At 48.4% G+C, this 25,289-nt stretch overlaps 1 protein-coding gene across 2 annotated transcripts in view; it reads right to left on the minus strand.

Moving 5' to 3' along the window:
* EMILIN2 (elastin microfibril interfacer 2) overlaps positions 1-24,880 on the minus strand; it is a 56,751-nt gene extending 31,871 nt beyond the window's left edge. Inside the window, exons 1-2 of one of the 2 annotated variants that reach the window (XM_047793815.1) lie at positions 24,598-24,880; positions 23,975-24,097 (exon numbers count right to left, since the gene is read on the minus strand). In XM_047793815.1, the coding sequence (XP_047649771.1) occupies positions 23,975-24,097; positions 24,598-24,731 (257 nt within the window). In that variant the 5' untranslated portion in view covers positions 24,732-24,880. The remainder of the gene's footprint in view (positions 1-23,974; positions 24,098-24,597) is intronic. The other variant, XM_047793814.1, reaches the window with a different exon arrangement.
* Between the last annotated feature and the right edge of the window lie 409 nt (positions 24,881-25,289).

Here is a 25,289-nt window from a genome sequence, read left to right on the forward strand (position 1 = left end):
CCTGCAGCATATGGAGGCTCCCAGGCTAGGGGTCCAATCGGAGCTGTAGCCACTGGCCTATGCCAGAGCCACAGCAACGCAGGATCCGAGCCGTGTCTGCAACCTACACCACAGCTCATGGCAACACCAGATCCTTAACCCACTGAGCAAGGCCAGGGATCGAACCCGAAACCTCATGGTTCCTAGTCGGATTTGTTAACCACTGAGCCACGACGGGAACTCCCTACCCTTAAAATTTTAATGTCACTGTTCTGGGAGGGGGTGCCCAGACACATGTACCTTTCAAAAACTCTTCACACAATTGCCAAGAGCAGGCAGAGCTGAGAAGTGAACCCCAGGCCCAGACACCCTGGGGGCCGACAACCAGGCAGTGGATGAATGCAGCCCAAGCCCCTGGGCCTGGGTTTATGGAGACAATGGGTGGACACTTACTGACTCAGCAGAGGGCACCGGTGCGGGGGCGGAGCTAAGGGGGTGGGGGTAGGAGTGGGCAAGGGACAGAGTCACTGCAGGGTGGGGCTGCAGTCTTGGCTCCTATTCCAGTCTCCGGACCAACAGAAACAGCATCCTGTCCTTCGGGGGGGGGGGGGGGGGCGGGGGAGCCCCAGCCAGCTGCCTCAGGCACCCTGGGGGCCCAGGGGTGGTGGCAACCAGCTGCCTCCCAGCCCTGCCCACTCTCCCCCCATTCTCCCGGTCCCCTGCTCTCCTTCTGAAGCCCTTCTGGGATGTTTTGGGGTGAAACAAGGGCTCACTATTTTTACAAGATTAGTCACCATATCAAGGCACCAGATGGGCCCAGGAGATGCTAATGAGAAGGAAGGTGGAAGAAAAGGACTGGAGAAGCTGAATCGGAGCTCAGGGACTATATGACTAAAAGTATCACACAGAATGACAAGTGACTACACCTCCATTTTATGTCACCCCCACGAAGACACCTTCCTACCTGCGGAGGTGAGACCACCCCTCACCTGCTTCCGTTCACACCTGTGTTTGCTCGTCCAGCCTTCATCCTCCCCAAGGGTCGTGGGCCCTGGGAGGGCAGGAAGCCTGTTGGTTTTGTCCTCTACGAATCCCTGCACTCAACACAGTGTCTGTCCTACTGTGCTTAATAACTGAGCTTAATAATCAGCTTCAGTGGTCAGCGAGGGCCAAAGCTGGACTTTTTTTTTTTGTCTTTTCTAGGGCCACACCCGCAGCACATGGAGGTTCCCAGGCTAGGGGTCTAATCGGAGCTGTAGCCGCCGGCCTACGCCACAGCCACAGCAACGCAGGATCCGAGCCACGTCTGCAACCTACCACCAGTAACCAATAACTGATCAATCAAACAATTAATTAATGACACTAGGCCTACTTTTGACAAGTCCACTGTCCCTATTAAAAACCCCGCAGGGAAATGTAAACGGGTACAATCACTATGGAGAACAGTATGAAGGTTCCTCAGAAAACTAAATAAAGAACTACCACATGACCCAGTAATCGTACTCCTGGGCATCTATTCAGACAAAAACACAGTTCAAAGAGATACATGTACCCCTATGTTCATAGCAGCACTATTCACTATAGCAAAGACATGGAAGCAACCTAACTGTCCATCAACAGATGAATGAATTAAGAAGATGTGGTATATATACACAATGGAATACTACTCAGCCTTAAAAAATAGCAAAATAGGGGTTCTTGTCATGGCTCAGTGGTTAACAAATCTGACTAGCATCCATGAGGACGAAGATTCAATCCCTGGCCTTGCTCAGTGGGTTAAGGATCTGGCATTGCTGTGAGCTATGTTGTAGGTTGCAGACACGACTTGGATTCTGTGTTGCTGTGGCTGTGGCAAAGGCCAATGGCTACAGCTCCGATTCGACCCCTAGCCTAGGAACCTCCATATGCCACGGGTGCAGACCTAAAAAGCCAAAAAAAAAAAAAAAAAGTCCATTTGCAGCAACATGGATGCAACTAGAGATTCTTAGGCTAAGTCAAGTAAGTCACAAAGAGAAAGACAGGAGTTCTCATTGTGGCTCAGTGGTTAACGAATCCGACTAGGAACCATGAGGTTGCAGGTTTGATCCCCGGCCTTGCTCAGTGGGTTAAGGATCCAGTGTTGCCATGAGCTGTGGTGTAGGTTGCAGACGCAGCCCAAGAAATGGCAAAAAAAGACCAAAAATAAAATAAAATAAAATAAAATAAGAAGAAGAAAGAAAAAGAAAGACAAATACTGTATGATATCACTTATGTGTGGGCTCACTCTAACCTATGGCACAAATGAACCTGTCCACAAAACAGAAACAGACTCACAGACATAGAGGACAGACTTATGGTTGCCCAGGGGGAGGGGGAAGGGAGTGGGATGGACTGGGAGTTTGGGATTAGTAGATGCAAACTATTACATTTAGAACGGATGAGCAATGAGGTCATTCCCTGTGACACAGGGAACTTTATCCAATCTCCTGGGATAGAACATGATGGAAGGTATTATGAGAAAAGAATGTCTATATATGTATGCCTGGGTCACTTTGCTGTACAGCAGAAATTGGCAGATTGCAAATCAGCTATAATTAAAAATTAAAATTAAAAAAAGAAAAGATGAACTGAAGCACAAAAAAAACAAACAAAAAACCCACGGTGATCCCCAGGTCTAACCCCACAGATGTAGATTCCTCAATCCTTCCAGAAGCAACTCAAGCTCTAGAATCCAGTTATGAGAACAGGACAAGACTCCCATTTCAGGAGGTGACCCAGTGCTGGGCTGTCCCATGAGACCGCCATTAACCAGGGGAGCTGTTTCAAGGTAAACCTGATTACAATGAAATCAAATTGAACACTGAGTTCTGCAGTCACACTATCCACACAGGCTTTACAGCCACAGTGGCCACAGCATTCAGTCACCAACATGAACATCTCTGGCATCATGGGAAGTTCTTGGATGGGGCTGGCTGAGAGTCACGAGACGGTCCAGGGATCAGTGAGGGGCTCACATCTGTCTGCTCCTCTCATTTCTCCTCCTGCATCCCTGCCTCTGCCAGGAGACCGCTTCTCTGAAATCACCACGTGTCACTGGCAGAGGACCATCTAGACAGCAGTTCCACATGGCGAGGATCCTTTGCCTGCATTTAGTATTTACCTGGATTTTATTTGAACACTGCACAAATCGAAAGCCCAGCAGGGCCCCTGGGGTCCCTCGCTTGACTGGGATTTCTCCCAAGAACAGACTTTCTAGCAAACTCCTCTCCCTCTTCCAGTTCTTGGCTCCAAAGAACCTGGAGCCAAGCCTTGTTGCTTCACTCTGCGTGTGTGGTTCTAAACAGGCTCAAGGAGGAGGGGATAGAGAATGAAGGAGAGGCTCTTCCCTCCCTGGCAGGGAGCCCCCCAGCCTGGGGAGACACCGCCTCCCGAGTGACAAGGAAAAGCCACTCACAAGGGGAGAAGCCGTGCCCCAGAGTTGCCGAATGCCCACCAGGGCACACTTGGTTGTCTGGCGTTCAGCTGCTGCTCCAAGTTTCCCAGAGAGCAGTTCGGTCCAGTCACAATAATTCCTTTTTTTTTTTTAACTGTAATAAAGTACACATTACATAAAATGTACCATCCTACCCATTTTAAGCAGTATGGTTCAGTAGCATGACGTACACACACAGTGTTGTGCAAACATCACCCCCACCCATGTCTGTAACTTTTCTATCACCCCAAGCTGAAACTCTGCACCCACATTAAACACCAACTCCCTGGGGTTCCTGTTATGGCTCAGCCAGATAAGTACCAGTATCTCTGAGGATGCGGGTTTGATCCCTGGCTTCCATCAGCGGGTTAAGAATCCAGTGTTGCCATGTGCTGCAGTGTCGGTTGCAGACGAGCCTCAGTTCTGGCTGGTAGCTGCAACTTTGATGCCACCCCTAGCCTGGGAACATCCATGTGCTGCCTGTGCGGCCCTAAAATGGGCAAAAAGCAAACATCCCGCCAACTCCCCACCCCTGCCTCCCCCAAGCCCTGGCAACAACCATTCAACTTCTGTCTCTATGAATCTGACCACTCGAGGTACCTCATATAAGTAGAATCATAGAGGATTTGTCCCTCTGTGACTGGCTTATGTCACTTAGCATATAAGGTCCTTGCAGGAGAGAGGGGGAAAAAAACCCTCTCCTCTACCCTGTTAAGATTTATTCCTGGGGCCTGTGAATTAAACGAACAAAAGACACATTAACAGGAGAAAAAGACGTACAAATTTTACTGACATTAATATTTTTACGTGCACAGAGGGCTTCACAGGACAGGAGTGAAAACAAAGCAACTAGATCAGAAGTTTATGTACTGTTTTAACAAAGGGTGATCAAGTGTGGAGAAATGACCAAAGAGAGTTTTGGCTTCAAGGGGCAAAAACTGTGGGACTGTGGCTAGGAAATACATGGGGTAAACTAGCAGACTGTGAGGGCTATTTTAGTAAGGTTTGTTTCTGCAAACTCCTCTCAGTGGGGGCTCTTGGTCTCTGGGGACAAGGGTCCAGGGGATGCACGAAGCTCACACCCTGCTTTTAGGCATCAACAGAGAGAACAGAAAAGGTTTCTGGTCTCTGCAGTTTCTCAGTGGCCTTCTGTTGAAAGTGTTTGATATGGCAAAGTGGCATGTTTTGAGATGGCATGTCCTGATCCCCTTCATCTCAGCTGCATCCATCCTGCAGCCTGCATCAAAACCTCCTTTTTATCCAGGTACTCACTTTTACAAAGTTTGGTCTCAGTGTTCTAATTTAGAAGTTGACAAGACAGTGGACTGGTTTTCTAGGAACTGCTTGTGACAAATTTTTCCTTTCTTTTCTGTGGTCCTATCAATCAACAAATAAGTGAGCTTATCATGGGAGTAACATTTTGCCAAAAGTATTTACTATACAGTGGGGGCTATAAACTTTGAAGCTGGAAGGGATTTCAGAACTTCCTGAAGGAAAAATGCTTCTGTCCCCGCAGAAGAGACTCTTGCATCTGAATCCACTGTGTCTTACTGACCATCAGAAGACTGGCCATTTGAAACTTTGCGAATCTGCAAAGACGATCTGAGGAGGTGACTCTGAGCCCCAAGGTCTCTTCCTTTCAGCACTGTCTTTCCACATTCTGAACAAGTCTCCCCACATAAGACAAAGTCAAGCAACTAGAGGGCCCTCTTCCAGGTTAAAGCATATCACAGCACAAATCAGAATTCTCATCCGCCCCCGCCTCCCACGCAGCACACAAAAGTTCCTGGGCAGGGATTGAACCTGCGCCACAGCAATAACCAGAGCCCCAGCAGTGACAACACTGGATCCTTAACCCACTGAGCCACCAGGTAACTCCTCTCTTTTCTTTTTATGCTACATTACACATTTTATAAATTAGATTCCTGGAGAAATTAATAACATGGAAGGAAAGAAACATTCAATATTTTACTTGACTCCTTAAGCCGATCCATCTAAGTTTTAAAAGCCAGAACTCGGGCAAATGTATTTCTGAAATGCAGGATGTATCTAAATGGTGAGCCCTGATCAAAATCAGATTATAATACAGCTTTATGTATTTCTTAAAATAACAGATCCTAGGAGTTCCCGTCATGGCTCAGTGGTTAACGAATCCGACAAGGAACCACGAAGTTGCGGGTTCGATCCCTGGCCTTGCTCAGTGGGTTAACGATCCGGCATTGCCGTGAGCTGTGGTGTACGTTACAGACACGGCTGGGATCCCGTGTTGCTGTGCCCCTGGTGTAGGCCGGCACCTACAGCTCCGATTCGATCCCTAGCCTGGGAACCTCCATATGCTGCGGCAGCGGCCCAAGAAATGGCAAAAGGACCAAAAAAATAAATAAATAAACGAAAAATTAACAGATCCTAGACCAAGGCAACGAGTTCAAAATGAAAGCGTACATGTAGGAGGGTGTCGGTCTCCCAGTACAAGGGAGGTGTTTGCTGGAAAAACCACAGCTAGAAGCTGCTTAGGTTTCTGTTTCTTCTTGAATTAATTTCCTTATGTACTTAGGCAAGTTAGCGTCCAAACCCTAACACCCTCTGGACCTCTCCGTCATTTGCTCTGATCATACAGCATAATAAGTTGAAGTTTTCCCCACAATTTATCATCACCCTCCTTAACCTGAGGACAGAAAAAAATTCTACAATCCTAAGAGAAAGGCAATGAAAGGAAAGGACAGCAGCCCAGCTGCAAGGCTCAGTCCCAACTCAGCTGCCCTAGACAGTGAAGTGACATCTTCAGATTTACTCTGAGAACGCTGGGGACTGAGAGCAAACAGGCTTTGCTAAAAATGATATCATCTTCAAGGGTAGGGCCCGCCCAGCAACATAAAACACAGCATCTGCCTGTTCCAGGGAGTCCATATGCTTAGTTTTAACTTCCTCGCTTGGGGAAATGCGGGACAGGACTCACGTCTATAGTGGGGGGCGGGGAGTGTGGGGTCCCCTGGGGTCCAAGTAACCACCCCCCTCACTGGAGGGCTGCCTGATCCAGATGAACAAGGCCTGCATTCCCCAAAGCATTCTTAAGGGGCAGGGCCAGCGCTGCCGCAGGCTTTTCCCTGCTACGATCTATACGATGCTGCTTCTCAAACTCACATTGTGTTTCCTCACCCCTGAAGTTAGACTCACAGACCACCCTCGTCCCCTCGTTCCCCTAAGTCCTCATCCTGTGTCCCTATGGCGTGGCCCCAAGAACATCTGCTGCCTCAGCCTCGGGCCTGATGCTCGCAAGTGTGACTATCCGTGGTCTGGGGATCCAAACCTTTCTTCTCAGAGCCACCGAATAACTCGCTTTTAATGACTTCCTCTTTCTTAAGAGGAAAAATTATTTCCTCAAATTCTCCTCCAAAAGTCACTGTCATTTCGAAATCCCTTTGCCGGGTGTCCCTTGACTCGATTTGCAACATCCATCCCTCCCTCCGGTCACTCCGTGCTTTCTCTTCTTTCTCAACTTCCACATCCGTCAGCCGCGCTTCAACAGGCAGCCAGGGTTCCCAGAACAGTCAGCCCTCGGTATCCGCGAGTTCCGCATCTGTGGGTTCTGCCAACCTCAGATTGAAAATGTTCACGGAGGAAAAAAAATTCCAGAAAGTTCCAAAAAGCAGAACGAATTTGTCACGCACATAGCAACTGTGTATTCACACAGCCTCCACAACTGTACTGGGTATTTTAAGGAACCTAGAGACGATTTAACCTATTCGCGGAGGACCTGCAGAGGTTATATGCAAATATTACGCCATGTAATGGAAGGGACTTGAGCATCTGTGGATCTTTGTATCCACCAGCAGTCCTGGAACCAAATCCCTGTGGATTCCGAGGGATGGCTGCATTGCTTTTCCATGCAAAAAGGGAATCGGCTATGCTATCCCATCTGAAATCAGTTTTGAAATTTTGTTTTATTGTTGTTGCTATTGCTACTACTATCATATCAGGTTTTTTTATTTTATGATTTTTCTTTTTTCCATTATAGTTGATTTACCGTGTTCCGTCAACTTCTCCTGTACAGCAAAGTGACCCAGTGATACATATATATACATTCTTTTTCTCACATTATCCTCCATCATGTTCCATCACAAGCCACTAGATATAGTTCCCTTTGCTATAGCAGGATCTCACTGCTTATCCACTCCAAATGCATAAGTTTGCATCTATTAAGTTTTGAACCTTTGGCTGAAGCTCTTAAACAGGCCACACCTGAAACTTGGGGAAAGCCACTTGGAAGCTTAGAAAATCCTAAGACAGTAGGAGTTTCTCCGCAGACATAAAAACATTTTCTTCTTTTGGGCCAATTCATTCTCAGTTAAAAAAAATAATTTGGGAATTGAAAACACAAGAACACTTGTATTTCTTTTCTAATTTATGACCACACTGAGGGGAGGTGGGGGGGGAAGGACCAAAATGTTATAAGCTAGTTTCATATTTCATGCGTTGTCCAGGCGAACCCAGCATTACCGTCTGTTTTTTAACCCACACTTAACACAACAAGGCAGAGACATTTACTTTTGCCTGGACTCTGCTACGAAGGAGCTTGGCTGCACAACCCAGCCCACCTCCAGGCCTGCAGGTGGGGACAAGTACTGGGGAAAGAGCTGTTTAGAAAGATAAAAAGAAGAATTTCACTTATTTACTTTTAAATAGAAAGGGGTGGTAGAGGCCGTGGAGGCCATGGAGGAAGGACTTTTCTCCCAGACGACTTGGGGTGGCCAATAATGGACTTTTAAGGTTGGTAATACCTGCCTTGTGGGTTAAGCCATTGCCTTCACTGAATCCTCCTGCACTCGGCGGAACTGGATTTTTCTTAAAGAACGTGAAAGTATGATTCCCATAACTTGGCCAAACCAGTGTGGTCCTGAGAAAACCATCACAGGACCCAGATACTCAGGGTCTGCAGACTATACAGCCTGGGAACTGTCCCAATCTAGAGGGAAGGTTGTGGGCGGCACAGTTTTTGTAAATTGTAAATTGAGCGGGGAGGGAGACCAACATACAGACTTTGAGTTAAGGGGCCCAACTGACATAAGTTTAAAATATATGTAGCTTTATATCTATTTAAAATAATTTTTTAAGAAAAATTACATAGATTTCATTATTTCATTTATTTTTTTGTCTTTTGTCTTTTTAGAGCCGCACCCGTGGCATATGGAGATTCCCAGGCTAGGGGTTGAATCGGAGCTGTAGCCACCAGCCTACACCACAGCCACAGCAACACCAAATCCAAGCCACATCTTCAACCTACACCACAGCTCACGGCAATGACAGATCCTTAACCTGCTGAGCAAGGCCAGGGATCGAACCCACAACCTCATGGTTCCTAGTTGGATTCATTTCCAGTGCACCATTACAGGAATTCCTATTTTGTTTATTTAAAAGAAAGAAGATCTGTGGTTTGGAATTCCTGCTGTGGCTCATCAGGTTAAGAACCTAATTAGTATCCATGAGGATGCAGGTTCGACCCCCGGCCTTGATCAGCATTGTCATTAGCTGTAGGTCTCAGACGAGGCTCATATCCCACGTTGCTGTGGCTGTGGTGTAAGCTGGCAACTGTAGCGCTGATTTGACTCCTAGCATGGAAACTCCCATATGCTGAGGGTGCAGCCCTAAAAAGTTAAAAAAAAAAAAAGAATATTAAAAAAATCTATGGTTTGAGGATCAGTTCTCACCCTCCTAAAAAAGCTGGGGCTTAAGCTGGCCCACTACCCAAAGACTGTTCGCTTCCATCATGTTTTGCATAAAATACACGAGCAAGCATAGTATTTTCAAAGAAGTCTAAAAGTGATCTTTAGGACGTTCTCTTATGGAGCAGTGGGTTAAGGATCTGGCATTGTCGCTGCAGTGGTTGGAGGGTCTGATCCCCAGCCCGGGAACTTTTACACGCCATGGATACAGCCAAAAAAGAGAGAAAGAAAGAAAGAAAAAAAAGTGATATTTAAAATCCTTTTCTGTTATTTTCAGTACTTAACTTTCTCAAAGTGCCCTTTTGTCTTTGGTCACGGTAACCTGCCAATTATACCAAATTATTCTTTTGTGTAACATGAACCCTCCCAAAATCAAAGCTGTATTATACCACACACAGAATCCATGTATGCTTACGCCGAGGTATGCTTACACTAAGAGGACCAGTTTAGAAATCTAAATGATAACACACAGCATTACTTTGGTTGATTTAACTGGAATCTATATCACACGCCCTCATTTTAGCTGCAAGCCACCGAGTTTTCATTCATCATTAATAATCATTTTCGAAGACCACATACGTATGCCACAATTTCCACTTCAAAAACACAAGCCATTTGGAGTTCCCCTCATGGCTCAGTGGTTAATGAATCCAACTAGGAACCATGAGGTTGTAGGTTCGATCCCTGCCCTTGCTCAGTGGGTTAAGGATCCAGCGTTGCTGTGAGCTGTGGTGTAGGTCGCAGACACGGCTCGGATCCCCTGTTGCTGTGGCTCTGGCGTAGGCCAGCGGCTACAGCTCCAATTTGACCCCTCGCCTGGGAACTCCATATGCCACTGGAGCGGCCCCAGAAAAGGCAAAAAGACAAAAACAAAAAAACAAAACAAACAAAAAAACCCCACAAGCCATGACATATCAAAGGGGTGACTCCAGTAAACCCAGACATTTACATCTTCCCATAGAAACTGGTTTTCTCTAAATCTTTTGTTCCTTCTATTTTCCCTCTGTCGCAAAACTCATAAACTGGCATCCACACTTCACCTGCTTGGAGTGATTTCTCAGGGCTCCCTGAGATGCTGTCTCTCAGGCTTAAGTCCTAATTTCACCCCAAATAAAACTTAACTCTCAAAAAAAAAAAAAAAAAAAAAACCAAAAAATACCAAGCCATGGACCATTATTCAAACTTATGGTCTCCATGCCTGAAACCTGAAAACCAAACTTGGCACATGTGATTTTTAACAACGGGAGGAAAAGCAAGCTAAAACTTTCCTCTCCCAAGAATGAATCCTCATGTCCACTATGGACTTTGGGTGATGATGATGATGCGTTAGTGTGGGTCCACAGCCATGACGAAGGCACAGTTCCAGTGGGGATATTGATGAGGGAGGCTGTACATGTGGGGGGGATGGGGCTACATGAGAAATCTTTGAGCCTTTCCTTCAGTTTTTCTATGTACCTTAAACTGCTTCAAAAATTATGGTCTTAATTTTTTTTTTTAGGGCCACACCCATGGCACATGGAGGTTCCCAGGCTAGAGGTCGAGCACCACAGCTCACAGCAATGCCGGATCCTTAACCCACTAAGAGAGGCCAGGGATCGAACCCGCAACCTCACGGTTCCTAGTCGGATTTGTTTCCACCGTGTCACAATGGGAACTCCACAGTCTTAATTTTTAAAAAATAAAACAATTCACCTGTTTTCTCTTTTACCCATTCAGTTAATAAACATCCTCCGGGTGCCAAACAGGGGGACCCCAGGTACCACACTATGGCTTTTCTTGACTCACCAGTATCTACGATGGAGCAACCACACTTCTCTGGAGCCCGTATACTCCTCTCGTCCATAATAACAGTCCTTGGTCGAGGGCCAGCTCAGCCAAGACCAGTTACATCAGACAGGATCCATATTTACCATAAAGCAAAAACCTGCAACAAGACTAAAACTATGGGCTTCTATAATAATAGATTCAATTGCCCACATGAGGGATTAGAGTTGATTCCTGATCAACAAAGGTGAATAACGAGGTCCCGATCGTCCTGTGAACAAAGACCACCTGCGATAACGTCTAAGCCAAGTCCATGGACGAATCTACCTTCCTGCACAAGGTGCAGCTCTTTTTATCCACAGCACTGACAACAGACTAAGATGCTCAGAGACAGCCCTTCACCCCCAGCCCAGGAGAGCTCCTGTGCATGAAGCACCAACAAGCAGTCCCCTGGTTGTTCCCTCTCTGTCACTGCTCATCCCTCCTCCAGCAGACCCACTTTTCCCACCAGACCTGCCTCAGCTCCACCATGCACCAGGGCCAGGCTCTCAGCAGGACCCTCCTGCTGTCCTCCAATCCCCACCCATCCTCCCCTGTTTCAAACCCATTTTGCACAAATTGTCAGATAAACATCTGGAAGCTCCAATGGTGGCCCTGACCCAAAATCTTCCATGAACCCCCTTTGCCTAAATGATAAAGCCCAAACTCCCAAAACTGGGGTCATGGCTTGAATGCTCTGCTGCCCCCAGAATACATGTTGGAGTCCAAATCCCAGAACCTCAGGAGGCGGCCTTTTTGGAGACAGGGTCTTTACAGAGGTAGTAGAGTTAAAATGAGGGCATCAGGATGGGGCCTAATCCAGGATGACAAGTGTCCTCATAAAGAGGGGGAATTTAGGAGTTCCCTGGTGGCTCTGTGGGCTAAGGATCCAGCATTGTCACCACTGTGGCTTGGGTCACTGCTGGAGTGTGGGTTCGATCCCTGGCCTGGGAATTTCTGCATGCCATGGATGCACCCAACAAAAATACGGGGAATTTGGACAGAGACACATGGGGAGAAGACCATCTACAAGCCAAGGGGAGAGGCCAGGGACCTACAGCCTTCAGCAGGACCAGCTCCACGGACACCTCAGTTTAGTCCTCCCTCTGGATGTCCCCCCTCCTCCCAGCCTTTGCCAATGTTCTTTCTCAGCCTATGCTGGCTTCCTCTCACATCCGCATATATTTTCAACTGGAACCTTCCTTCAAAGCCCTGCTCGGATGTCAGCACCTGCAAACTAGTTCTCAGATTCCTCCTGGCTGGAAGCCGTTTCCTCTGCATCTGAACATCCTTAGCTGTTTGTGCTTCTCTTATTGCAATTCTCATGCCGACCTTTTATTTTGTCATTATTTCTGTTCATGTCTCATTTCACCTACTGGACATAAACTCCTGGAGGGCAAGAGAGAGGTCAGGTTCCTTGCTGTGTCCCCACGGGGCCTAGTGTTGGGTCAGTCATTGACCGCACACAAAAATATTTGTTTAACAAAACCAAGTAACCCAGAGTCTTCAATTTTTTTTTTTTTTGTCTTTTTAGGGCCCCACCTGCAGCATATGGAGGTTCCCAGGCTAGGGGTCTAATCAGAGCTGTAGCTGCCGGCCTTCGCCACAGCCACAGCCACAGCCATGCAGGATCTGAGGTGAGTCTCTGACCTATACCGCAGCTCACAGCAACACTGGATCCTTAACCCACTGAGCAAGGTCAGGGATTGAACCTGCATCCTCATGGTTCCTAGTTGGATTCGTTTCCACTGCACCACAACGAGAACTCCAAGGGTCTTCAAATAATAAGTCTACTTCAATTTTCCTGGGGCTAAAATGTGAAATGCACTTTTTGTACCTCATTATGGTTTTATCAGTGTCCTACATCTGTTATGTATTTACCATCTCAAGTGGTCTTCAGAAACATCAGAGAAGTAACATCACTGACAATATAAATGAGTTTACACCCTGAACTTCACCATGAGTCCTCAGCTACAAAACAACCATATATAAATGGTAGTGTAAAAAAAAAAAATAGTAGTGTACACATGCACAAAGGAATATTACTCAGCACTGAAAAGTAATCAACTATTGATCCACAGTACAACATAGATATACCTTAAAATAACTATGCTGAAGGAAAAAACTAACGTAAGAGTACATACTGTGTGATGCTTTTTACATAAATCTCTAGGAAATGCAAACTCATCTGCAGTGATGGAAAACAGATCAGCAGTTGCCTGGGGAGGGAGCGTGGGGGTGGGAAATAAGAGGGGAAGATGACAAAGGGTGTGGGCAAACTCTTGGGAGTGATGGAGATGTTCTGTATATATTTTTTTGGCCACACCCACAGCATGCAGAAGCTCAGCTAGGATCAAACCCAAGCTACAGCAGTGGCGATGCCAAATCTTTAACTACTAGGCCACCAGGGAACTCCAAGATGTTCTATATCTTGTGATGTTGGTTTCACAGGTACAAACACATGCTAAATTATACAACTTTAACTATATATAGTTTATGTACATTATACCTCAACAAAGCTATTTTAGATATGTTTTGTATACAATACACATTTATACATATATTTCACTTATAACATGTTTTATGTATTATATATCTGTATATTCAAGTATTTTAAAATCTCATCAGAGGAGTTCCCACTATGGCACAATGGTATTGGCAGCATCTCTGGAGTGCTAGGACAAGGGTTTGATCCCCAGCCCTGCACAGTGGGTTAAGGATCCAGCATTGCTACAGCTGAGATATAGGTCACAACTGTGGCTCAGATATGATCCCTGGCCCAGGAACTCCATATGCCATGGGGCGGCCAAAAAAGAAAAAAAAAATAGTTTCATCAGAATCGTGAAAGCAAAGTGCTAGATAGTCTTGAGGCTCCAAAAATATATGTTCGTTAAGAAAAAACCAAGACCAGGAGCTCTCTGGTGGTCTAGTGGTTAAGGATTCAGTGTTGTTGCTGCTGTGGCCCAGGTCCCATCCTTGGCCCAGGAACTTCTGTATGCCAAAGGTGCAGCCAAAAATAAATAAATAAGTAAAAATAATAGAACACTACCAAGACCAGCATTATTAAGCCTTTTAAATGAGGATTTAGGGTTTTTTTAATGGATCAGATTAGTGTTCATACATACAACCAATGGTTTTATTTACTAGGAGCTCAGACCTGATATATATATATTTGTACTTCTGAAGGTATGGGCCAATGATTAAGAAAGATGATCAGAATTGAATTTTTTTGGTCTGTCTTTCTTTTTTTTTAGGTCCACACCCTCAGCGTATGGAAGTTCCCAGGCTAGGGGCTGAATCACAGCTGCAGCTGCCAGGCTACGTCACAGCCACAGCAACAGCAGATCTAGGCAACATCAGATGTGAGCCACATCTGCCACCTACACCACAACTCATGGCAATGGGCGATTCTCCACACACTGAGCGAGGCTAGGGATTGAAACTACGTCCTCATGGCTACTAGTCGGGTTCGTTACCTCTGAGCCACAACAGGAACGCCAAAATGGAATTTTTTTCATTGCTGCCTTCAAATTGCCATTTTGTATGAAAGAACACAAAGTGTCAAAGACGTAAATAAGCATTTCAAAAATATGATGCGGAGTAAAGCCTCACTGGGATTATTATTTCTCAGCGTCTGTTCTGCCCAGGAGGGGCTAGAGGGTGCCCTGCTATTTGGTTCAGGAAACAGTGGTGAACGGCATCTCTGCCTTCCCTGTCTGCTGTCTGCTGCTGAGCAGGGAGTCTGGGTTCCATCTTGCTCATTGTTTTCTGCAATGATGCAAGAGAACGACTCCCAAAAACCTTGAGAGTGGCCAGAAGATGATGCAACAGGTCAGGATCATCATTTATCACAACGGAGCTACGGCCCTGACCCTGTGCTGTGGCCCTGGAGAGTTGCTGGCCCAGTGGGGACAACAGCTGAATCTCCAAGCAGGGGCCACCTGATGCGTCAGCCAAGCCTGGGCACCGTCAGGACAGCAGCCGGCTTTGAGATTCTGGAATGTTCAAAATATCCAGAAAGGCTCCCGAGGCCTCCTTGCCAAGGCGGTCATTCCCCTGGCATGTGAGAGCGCTTGGGGTTGAAACTGATGAGAGCCAGAGAATCACTTTGGTGGTGAAAAGATCTCCCTCGAAGGACTGGATTGTGAAACTCGGCCCGCCCTGAGCTCTGTTGCAATCACTACCACCGCTTTGGGGCTCCGCTTTCAAGATGCCTGGAAAAGCTTCAGTTAGCAGAAAACTAGTGGCTTTTGGTGCTACTAAGGTTTGGGGGCAGGGGGTGGGGTGGGGGGGAAGGCCCTTATCTCAAAATCTTTTAACAGCATCCACGCTGAGCAGATGCAGGGAAGCAGCTCGAAGCAAGTGGGAAATCTCTCGCACCCTGTGATGGGCTTGTGAGCAAATCTCCGGAAAAGATAACACAATTAAGCCAACACATCTGATCTGGCAGACCCTGATAATCACCAAAGCGGGGAAAGCTGGTGCACGTTAGGGGCCAGCTGACAAGTCTCACAGTAAATTCCCTTTCAAACGATCAGCTTGAGAAGGCTTCACCTAAACTGTCTCAAATTTCTTTTAACCAAAGGTCCAGCAAAATACACAGTCCTAAAAAAGGCTGATGCTGCAAAGAGTCATGTTTAGGCGTATTCCTTAATCTTCTATTTTTTTTTTGATGGAAAACAAAAAAAGCGGCTAGGTCCTGACACACCCAGGAAAGTTTGCTTCTACAGCATTTTCAAACCAGGAATTTTGGGTTAGCGTGAACCCTCCCTCTTTTTTTTCCAGCACCCATCACCACTTTCAAGCAGGAAGGAAAAAAGGAAACTGATGGGTGAACTTCATTATTCTTCCTCCAACGTGAGCTGCTGTCATGCTGAAAACCACCCTGTTCCTCCCTGGATTCACCCAGGAAAATCATCTGCCAGGCAAAGTCTCGCTGGAGTCATTTTATCAAGTGGGTCATTGCTATTTTTAAGTCGAGGAGACCTGCTGCGTCAAGCCTGGAAGCATTAATGCCCAGGCGGGCAACCGTCATGGAGCCAACAGTAAATCAGAACATTTGGGTGACAGCCTGGAAGGAATCTGAACGCTGGCGGTCAGTCAGTTTTAGGTTTAAAAAACAGTATGTGAAACACTGTCACACGCAGTACCTACCTCGCTCGTCACACTCAGTAAACACGAGCAACACGTCTTAATAGGCCGTGCAAGAGGAAGAGGATGTTTTCTAAGAGCAAAGCATTAAAACGGCGTGTTCCTGGCTGGATGAGCATGGGCAACCGGTCAGCATGGGCGACCCGGTCCATCAACTGATCTCTCTTCCCTGACCCGCCACGGGCACCCAAACACCTGCAGATCCAGGAATCAGGGCCCACGGTGACCGGAGCACTTGCTTTAAATCATCTGTAGTCATTTAACAGACTTTACCCTCCAAACTCCACAGCTGGCTCTGCTTCCAAAGTAACCTCTAAGCATTTCTCTGAGCGTCTCACTTCATGTTTAAAAGTCAATTTCAGGCGTTCCCTTCATGGCTCAGCGGAAACAAACCTGACTAACATCCATGAGGACGCAGGTTTGATCCCTGGCCTCCCTCAGTGGGTTAAGGATCCGGTGTTGCTGTGAGCTGTGGTGTAGTTTTGAGGATACAGCTCGGATCCCGCATGGCTGTGGCTGTTGTGTAGGCCGGCAGCTGTATCTCTGATTCAACCCCTAGGCTGGGAACCTCCATATGCTGTGCGGTAGGGCCCTAAAAGGACCCCCAAAAAGTCAATTTCAATCATTTATTTTTCTTTTTTTCTTGTTAGGGCCGCACCCATGGCATACTGAAGTTCCTGGGCTAGGGGTCAAATCGGAGCTGCAGCAGCCAGCCTACAATGCAACCACAGCCACAGCCATGCTGGATCTGAGCTGCACCTACACCTACACTGCAGCTCCCAGCAATGCCAGATGCTTAACCCACTGAGCGAGGCCAGGGTTGGAACACTCATCCTCACAGAGACAATGTCGGGTCCTTAACACACTGAACCACAATGGGAACTCCAGTCATTTCATTTTCTTAATTATTGTCTTTCTTTTTTTCCTCTTTAGGGCTGTACCCGCGGCATATGGAAGTTTTCAGGCTAGGGGTCAGATCGGAGCTACAGGTGCCAGCCTAAACCACAACCACAGCAACTCCAGATCCGAGCTGCATCTGTGACCCACACCACAGCTCACAGCAACTCTGGATCCTTAACCCACTGAGTGGAGCCAGGGATTGAACCCGTGTCCTCATGGATACTAGTCAGGTTCATTACCTCTGACCCACAATGGGAACTCCAATTTTTTTTTTTTTTTTTTGGCCGTGCCCACAGCTTGCAGAAGTTTCCCAGCCAGGGAATGAACCCATGCCACAGCAGTGATAATGCCGGATCCTTCGCTGCTAGGCTACCAGAAAACTCCTTATTATTATCTTAGGTCACTGAATGTCTTTCTTTCTTTCTCTTACATGTCAGGAAATGCAAAGCCTTCCAAGAGAAGACCACCTGAGAGGAAACAACTCCAAACAATGAGAACAAGGTGTGTTGGTCAGACACTGCTGCTCAGTGTACCTTACCTGAGCGTAAGAGTGAGTTTTAAAGTTCTGTCAACTATGCTGTCTCGCCTGAAATGTAGAGGAAACGAAAAGGTGCCTCAGAGAGGTTGAGTGACTAGCTTGAAGTCGGCAGTGGTAGAGCTCAGGCCAGAAGCCGAGTTTCCTATCTCCTCTTCCAGAACACACTGGCTACACCAGCCAGCCTGGAGGGACTGACTACCTCAGGGGAGCCCTGCCCCCACCCCCACCCCCAGCTCCGCTTGTCTGTCTCAGAATTTTAATTCATTTATCAAGTGCCAACACAAGAGAATCACAGATCTTGGAAGATCAATTAATAAAATGACATGATGTTTCACAAGAAGCAAACTATTTTTCTTAAGGCTATAACTTCTGTTTGAATCCTACTCGTTTTTCTCCAAGATAAGAAAGGTAGAAAGGGTAGCTCATGAGCTTTAAGTTCTTTTTCCCAGACCCCGGGCCCTGCCCTACCTCATCTCCTGGCTGAGCTGAAGGAACGTGTAAATGTTCTGGCGACATCACAGGGCTTTTTGGACACAGCATCTTAACTGCTGGGGACCCAGGAAGAAGAGAGGCGCAAAGAACAAAGCTGCGTGAGAGGAGGGTCTTCGGAGACCAGGGAAGCAGCACAGGTGCAGCCCCGATGTCAGGGGCACGGGGACCCACAGTGGGGGACTCGGCAGGGACAGTGCGATGCTCGGGCGCCGCCCAGCAGGTGCTCCCGACATCTGATTTAAGGCCCCTCAGTGTCAAGGAGCAAGGTTTATCACAGCCATGGATCTCCAACAGAGAAAGCACTCCCGACAAGCTGTGCACCCAAGAGACACAATTAGAACCGAAAGGAAATCTGTTCCTGGAGACGTAAGAAACGTAGAATTGGCTCGAGAGGATGTAACCCCACATCCCCCCGACCCCAATCTCAAGTGCGGGTTTTTTTGTTTGTTTTTTTTTGTTTTGTTTTTTTTTTGTCTTTTTGCCTTTTCTAGGGCCGCTCCGTGGCATATGTTGGTTCCCAGCCTAGGGGTCTAATGGGAGCTGTAGCTGCCAGCCTACACCACAGCTCATGGCAACTCTGGGTCCCTAACCCACTGAGCAAAGCCAGAGATCGCACCCGCAACCTCATGGTTCCTAGTCAGATTCGTTAACCACTGTGCCACGATGGGAACTCCGCAAGTTTTTTTTTCTTTTAAAGCTTTTCCGGGCTGAGACATCTCCCTGCTAGAAAACTCTTCTTCCAACTAAATGACCATCTGCTCCCCCAGAATCTAAGGATTAGAGGCGTTTTGTTTTTTTTAAAGACCTAAGAGGAAAAATTCCACCCAGATACTACACACCCAAGAAGCGGGTGGGGCCAGGCTGGGTGGATGCTGATAAACCCCAGTCAGCTTGTGGTATCAGGGGAATAATCCCACTTGTGCATCCGGAATCCTCACCAGCAAGGCAGCTGCACTGCATGCTGGACGCCCCCAAACCTCGAGTGCTAACAGCAAGTCAGCTGGACCAAGCTGAGTGGGAGGTTATGGAACTTTCTGGAATTACTCTCATGCGGCATGAATAAAGCGTGAAAAGGAACAATGCCTGGGCCAGGAAGGAGAAGGAGGACAGTGCTGTTTTCCATCAGCAGGGCACCCAGGCAGGGCCCACCCCATGGAAGGGGGGTCTCTAGGAGAGCTCAGGCCCTCACCTCCTCCCTCCCATCACACCAAGGCTGCCAGTGTCACAGCATCACACATGCACAAACATCCTTGGGGCGCTCATCAAGGGATGTAGGTTTAGACAGCGAGAGGGTGCAGGGGAGTGGGTGGGAAGAGCCTAAGGCTTAGAAACAGCACACGTGGGTTTGGACCCAGGCTCTGCTACTTCCTGACTACATGCCCACCTGTAAAACGGGGGGTTTGCGTAAGAATGGAAGAAAATGAACGTAAAGGGGCTCATCACGTCACAGCAAGTCAGCCCTGGTTGTTGTATTAAGCCTGCAGAAAGAATTCTAAGTTGCTCACATTCCCAGGGCTTCCCCAACTGCATCCCTAAAACCAGCCCATGACCCAGACAGACCCTCTCCGTATTTAGGTGCCACTGCAGGAGCCCCAGACCCTGGTGTGGATCCTCCAGGCCCATCCTAAGTGCTCTGCGGGTGGCAGCGTGACAATGACAGGGACAGTCTACCACGCGGCTGACCTGCCAAAGGCTCTTACAGTGAACCAGAAAAAAGGCAACAAAACTTTAAAAGAGGTTAATGTCTTAACATGGACGTATAAAATAAAACAATGATCTCGGGGTGGGGGGGAGTCTTTAGACTTAGAATGGGGGGTCAAAGGAGTTCCCTGGTGGCCCAGCAGTTAAGGATTTGGCATTGTCACTGCTGTGGCGCAGTTTGATCCCTGGCCTGGGAACTTCCGCTTGCCATGGGTGTGGCAAAAAAAGAATTTAAAGTAAATGGTAAATCCCTACTACCCAGCTTTATGCTACTTTACTGCCTACAAGCAGCTGCTCCTCCCTTTTCACTGGATAATTATCTGAGATAATTCCTCTTATCTCCTCCCCAGGCCCGATCAGCCACCCTCGGGAATTAGCTGAGGGAAGACAAAGCAGTGTCTGCTGAAGGAATCCTGTGCCTCGGGGATCCAGACCCCACCACCACCTTGTGCCTGTGCGGGAGACACACAGAGTGACAGAGAGAGCCCTGATTTTAAACTCCTAGTGACAGAAAAGTCTTCACGGGAATTCGGAACTCTCTGCACACAAGAATCATATTACTACCTCACAGGCATTAGGACACGCGCTGTGAATTGCTTTTCCAGAAACACACTTTAACTCCATCCCAGGGAGACAAGTTTCAGGTGGCAGCTGAGCGCAGGGACACAGGTGTTAGTTTTCCCGAAGGGCTCAAGCCCCACCACTCACTCCCTAATACCACCGTCAAACGACCCGCCTAACAACCCAAACAAAGCAAAGCAAATGAGCCAGTGTTCTCATAAACTAAGAAACCGCACAGCGAATAATAGCCAGTGTGAAAAATGACACAGTCTCCGGTACCCCTGCTGATGACCCCAGGGAAAAAGCAAAGCACATGGGCGTGAACACACGTGCACATGCAGAGCAATGGTTCTCACTTTCCTTACTTTCTTTTTTTTGGGGGGGCCACACCCACAGCAAATGGAAGTTCCCAGGCTAGGGGTCGAATCTGAGCTATAGCTGCTGGCCTACACCACAGCCACAGCCACATGGGATCCAAGCTGCATCTGCGACCTACACCACAGCTCACAGCAACGCCGGGTCCTTAACCCACTGAGCGCCGTCAGGGATCAAACCAGCATCCTCTTGGATACTAGTCAGATTCATTTCCGCTGCTCCACAACAGGAACTCCCTTTCACTCATTTTCATCTGGGAACTGCCTTCCAAGAAAGAAGGTGGACATGTTCTTAGCTGAGAACCATGCAAGCTGCTGAAGGCACACACACACACACACACACACACATTCTTTCTCCCTCCCTCCCTTTCTCCAGGCTACAGGGACAGAGGCTAGTCCACAAAGGCCAGATTTGGAGGCACACACCCCACTGACCCGAAATTGTCTCTTTCTGCACAAGCCAACCTTCCTGCTGCTAAAACCCCTGGCCTTTCTGGACCCCTCAGCCTCCCAGGCTTCACCTCCCAGGGTCTCTAAGGTGGGAGAGAAGCCCTTCCAAAGTCTTGGCTTTGCTCTCTCTCTTCGACTGGCTTCTCTTCCTCCATTCCCTCCATCGCCCCTAACCCAGCTCTGCTCCAACTATGTCAAGTCCCCTGGGTCATACCTGCCCCTCCCAGACGCTGCACTGTCATCAGCAGCTAAGTCGCACTTCTCAGGCACCTCAGCCAGCCTCCAGTACCGCACGGCCCACCACACCCAGAAAGCATCCCTCAGCAACTCCCGGGTGTGTTTCCCAAGATCCTTTACTTCCCCAGGTCTCAGGCTATACGGATCAAATAACAAAAACCTGATGATACCCATGAATTGAGAGCAGTTGCTCAGGCTCTGGGACTCCTCAGAAACACCTGTCATGGAAATGTAGGTTGGTGCAGCCACTATGAAAGCGTATGGAGGTTCCTCAAAAAACTAAAAATAGGAGTTCCTGTTGTGGTGAAATGGGATTGGCAGCATCTTGGGAGCACTGGAAGCAGGTTCGATCCCTGGTCTGACACAGTGGTTTAAGGATCCGGTGTTGCCACTGCTGTGGCTCAGATCTGACCTCTGGCCCAGGAACTCCATATGCTGTGGGGCAGCCAAAAAACAAAAACAAAAAACCTGAAAAATAGAGTTGCCATACAATCCAGCACCCTGGGCATATATCCAGACAAAACTGTAATTCAAAAAGATACATGCACCCCAATGTTCACAGCAGCATTGTTTACTGCCAAGACATGGAAGCAACCTAAATATCCACTGACAGATGAATGGATAAAGAAGATGCAGTACCTACATACAATGGAATATTATTCGGCCACAAAAAAGTACAAAATAATGCCATTTGCAGCAATATGGGTGGACAACCTAGAGATGATCATACTTCCTGAGGCAGATCAAAAGACAAATATCATATTATATGACCTATATGTAGAATCTAAAATATGACACAAATGGACTTATCCATGAAACAGAAACAAACTCACAGACCTACAGATCAGACAATGGAGAGGGAGGGTGAGGGAGTCAGATGGACTGGGAGTTTGGGATCGGCAGATGCAAACTAGTACATATAGGATTGATAAACAACGAGGTCCTATTATATAACCCAGGGGACTATATTCACTATCCTGTAATAAAGCATAATGGAGAAGAATATACATGTATAACTAAATCACTTTGCTGTACAGGAGTTCCCATCACGGCTCAGAGGCTCGGCAAGTTAAGAACCTGACTAGTATCCATGAGGACACAGGTTCGATCCCTGGCCTCACTCAGTGGGTTAAGGACCCTGCTTTGCCGTGAGCTGTGGTGTAAGGTCACAGATGCAGCTCAAATCCCATGTTTCTGTGTCTGTGGTGTAGGCGGGCAGCTGTAGCTCCAATTCGATCTCTAGCCTGGGAACCTCCATATGCCACGGGTGCGGCCCTAAAAAGACAAAAAAAAAAAATCACTTTGCTGTACAGCAGAAATTAACATTGTAAATCGACGATACTTCAATAAATTTTTTTTTTTTTGTAAAGAGAGAAACACTTGCAAAATTCAATGCCCCTGCTCACCAGAGACGGGGCAGTTTGTCAGCCTTGCACCTTTTGACAGTTTACCCAACTCAGGGTGATACCCCTCAACTCAATTTCAACCAGATTCTCTGTGGATGGCAAGTGGGAAACCTCTCCTAAGTTTTTGTTTTGTTTTGCAGGGGTTTGTTTGTTTTTGCCTAACAGGAACCATTCCTTCCCCCTTTCAGTTCCCACCGCAGCCCACGTGCGATGATCCACCTCACAGGCCTGCGGGCTCCTCTACCGACTCCATAATAAGGTTTCCTGGCGCACAAGTTCAGTCTGTCCCTTTGCTTCGCCAAAGACAGATCCGCCTACTGGCTATTCTTTGCTGTAAAGACAACTGTGCTCTAAGACAAACAACTTATTCTTAGGGGAAAACAATTAATTTCAACCATCACATGTGTTTCCCCACCAGCCGTTTATTCACATCGGCTCATCCTCTGATATCTGACTTACACAAAGACACAAAGACTTGCCTCATGACAACTGAACGAGTGTGATGTATGGAACAAAATCTGTGCTCTCCATTGCTTTGCTTCCTCTTTGTTTCTGTTTTGTTTTGTTTTTAATGCTAAAATCTTTATAAGCAAAAAGATTAATTCTTCCCCTGGTCTTTAAGGACCATTCTCTCCTGATAACCACTCAGCTGAATCCCCCCCAAATCTAACTTGTAAAAACAGCACATTTTCAAGCAAGTTGTTGCTGGGACTTGACTTTAGAGATTCCCAACACCTGGAAGAGGTCAGTTTTATGGGGACATTTGGACAAAACTCGCCTCTTTTAGAACACTGGTTAAAGCAAACCCTCAGCTAATCCTACTTGTACAAGTTTTAGCAGTATACATTTTGGAATCTTCTCTGTGCCCCAGAACACGCAATATGGATGTAATTAGGTCCAGCTGCCTTATGTTAGCAATAAAATTGAAAGAAAGAGAGAAAGAGAGAGAGAGAGAGAGAAGTGGGGGTGGGGGGTTTTGTTGGTCCCCTCCTATGCTCAGCAATCGCAAGCTCACAAGGCAGGCGCATCCCTGACGCTCGCTCCAGGCGGCACACGCTCCTTAAACACCCCATCGTGCCTGGTACCCCAGTCGGCGCTCAAACTTTTCAGCCGAAGTTTTTCAACCGCTGGAAGAGACTTGCTGAGCGGCTGGAGCCCAGCGCTCTGACCCCACCCCCACCCACCCCCGCGGCCCCGGCTCCGCTACTTACACGAGCGCGGACGGACAGGGCATCTGGTTCCAGGCACAGTTGTATTGAGCCTGAATAAAACTCTCGCTTCCCTCCAGCACCGAGCAGCTCACGTTCTTGTTCACGATGTACGCGCACCAGTTCCTGGGGTGAAAGAAAGGGAGAAGGGCACGGTGTAAACCTGAGCAGAGAGGCTGGGGGAGACCTGACGAGCCTACAGGGCGTCTGGGATGCCCTGGTCCCGGCGGGCAGAGGCGGGCGCTCGACCAGCAGATATCTAGAGGGTGCGCGGGTGCGCCTTTGGATAGCGTGAACCTATACCCGACAAAAGACAGAGGCAAAAAGAGCCCTTAAGGTCCCAGCGACTCCAGTAATTCCTGGAGGGGGGGTAGTTTCCTGATCGCCCTGTTCTGTGGGACCCGCCCTGCGCCCCAAGCCCCAGGCAGCCCTGCGGGAGGCAAGGGAGAAGTCGCTGGGGGCGCCCGGCGTAGCCCCTGGAGCGCGCGGCCACCGAGGAGGAGGCACCACCCCGGCAGGCGGAGGGGGACCCCGGTTGCAGCTCACGGCCTCAGCAGGGCAGAGTCGGGAGGGGTAGGCGGAGGGAGCTTCGCCGTCCTGGGGGAGAGGCGAGGCCGCGCACTTACTTGTTCCTGGCGCTGGGCCTCGCGGGGTGCCTGAGCTGCGGGCCGGCGTGGCACAGTCCCGCGCCGCCTAGAGCCAGAAGCGCCAGCGCCCAACGCCAGGGCGCGCGGGGCCGAGCCCGTGTCCTCTGCCACATTCTGCGCGCGCGGGGCGCGCCCCGCCGGCGGGATACGGAGAGAGGGTCGGGGCAAGAGCCGGGAGGCTGCGGGCGGCCGGGGCGCGGCCCGAAAAGGCAGGAGGCTCGGGCGCTGCGCCGCGCCCCACCCGCGCTCCGCGGCCGCCCCCTCCGGTTTCTTGCTCCCCCTTCTCTTTCTCCACCCCGTGCGCCCGCGCTTCTTCTCGATCCCTCAATGACGCACAGGTCCCCCCCGGTGCCGCCCTTTTTATTTCACTTCCCCCTCCGAAACGTGACTCTCCTTCCAGCGCGTCCGTCTCCAGTCCTCTTGCCGCTCGGCAGGGGGTTTGGGGTGAAAAGGCCACAGGGTTTGGGGAAAGGGTCTCCGTTACAGAATTTCCAATTACTCATTCCTTTGGTCTCTTCCCAGAATCGGGGCAACTTCCCCTCCCACCTTCCAGCGGGCGCGCCCCGGCCCCTTGGGAAGCGGCCGCAGTCAGCGAGTCTGGCGGTCCTCACGTCGTGCCTGGGTGCCGGCTTCCCGGGGCGAATGAGGGACATTTTTATCAGTTCTTTATC

This window comes from Phacochoerus africanus, chromosome 8 (assembly GCF_016906955.1).
Source record: "Phacochoerus africanus isolate WHEZ1 chromosome 8, ROS_Pafr_v1, whole genome shotgun sequence".
Taxonomy (NCBI): domain Eukaryota; kingdom Metazoa; phylum Chordata; class Mammalia; order Artiodactyla; family Suidae; genus Phacochoerus; species Phacochoerus africanus.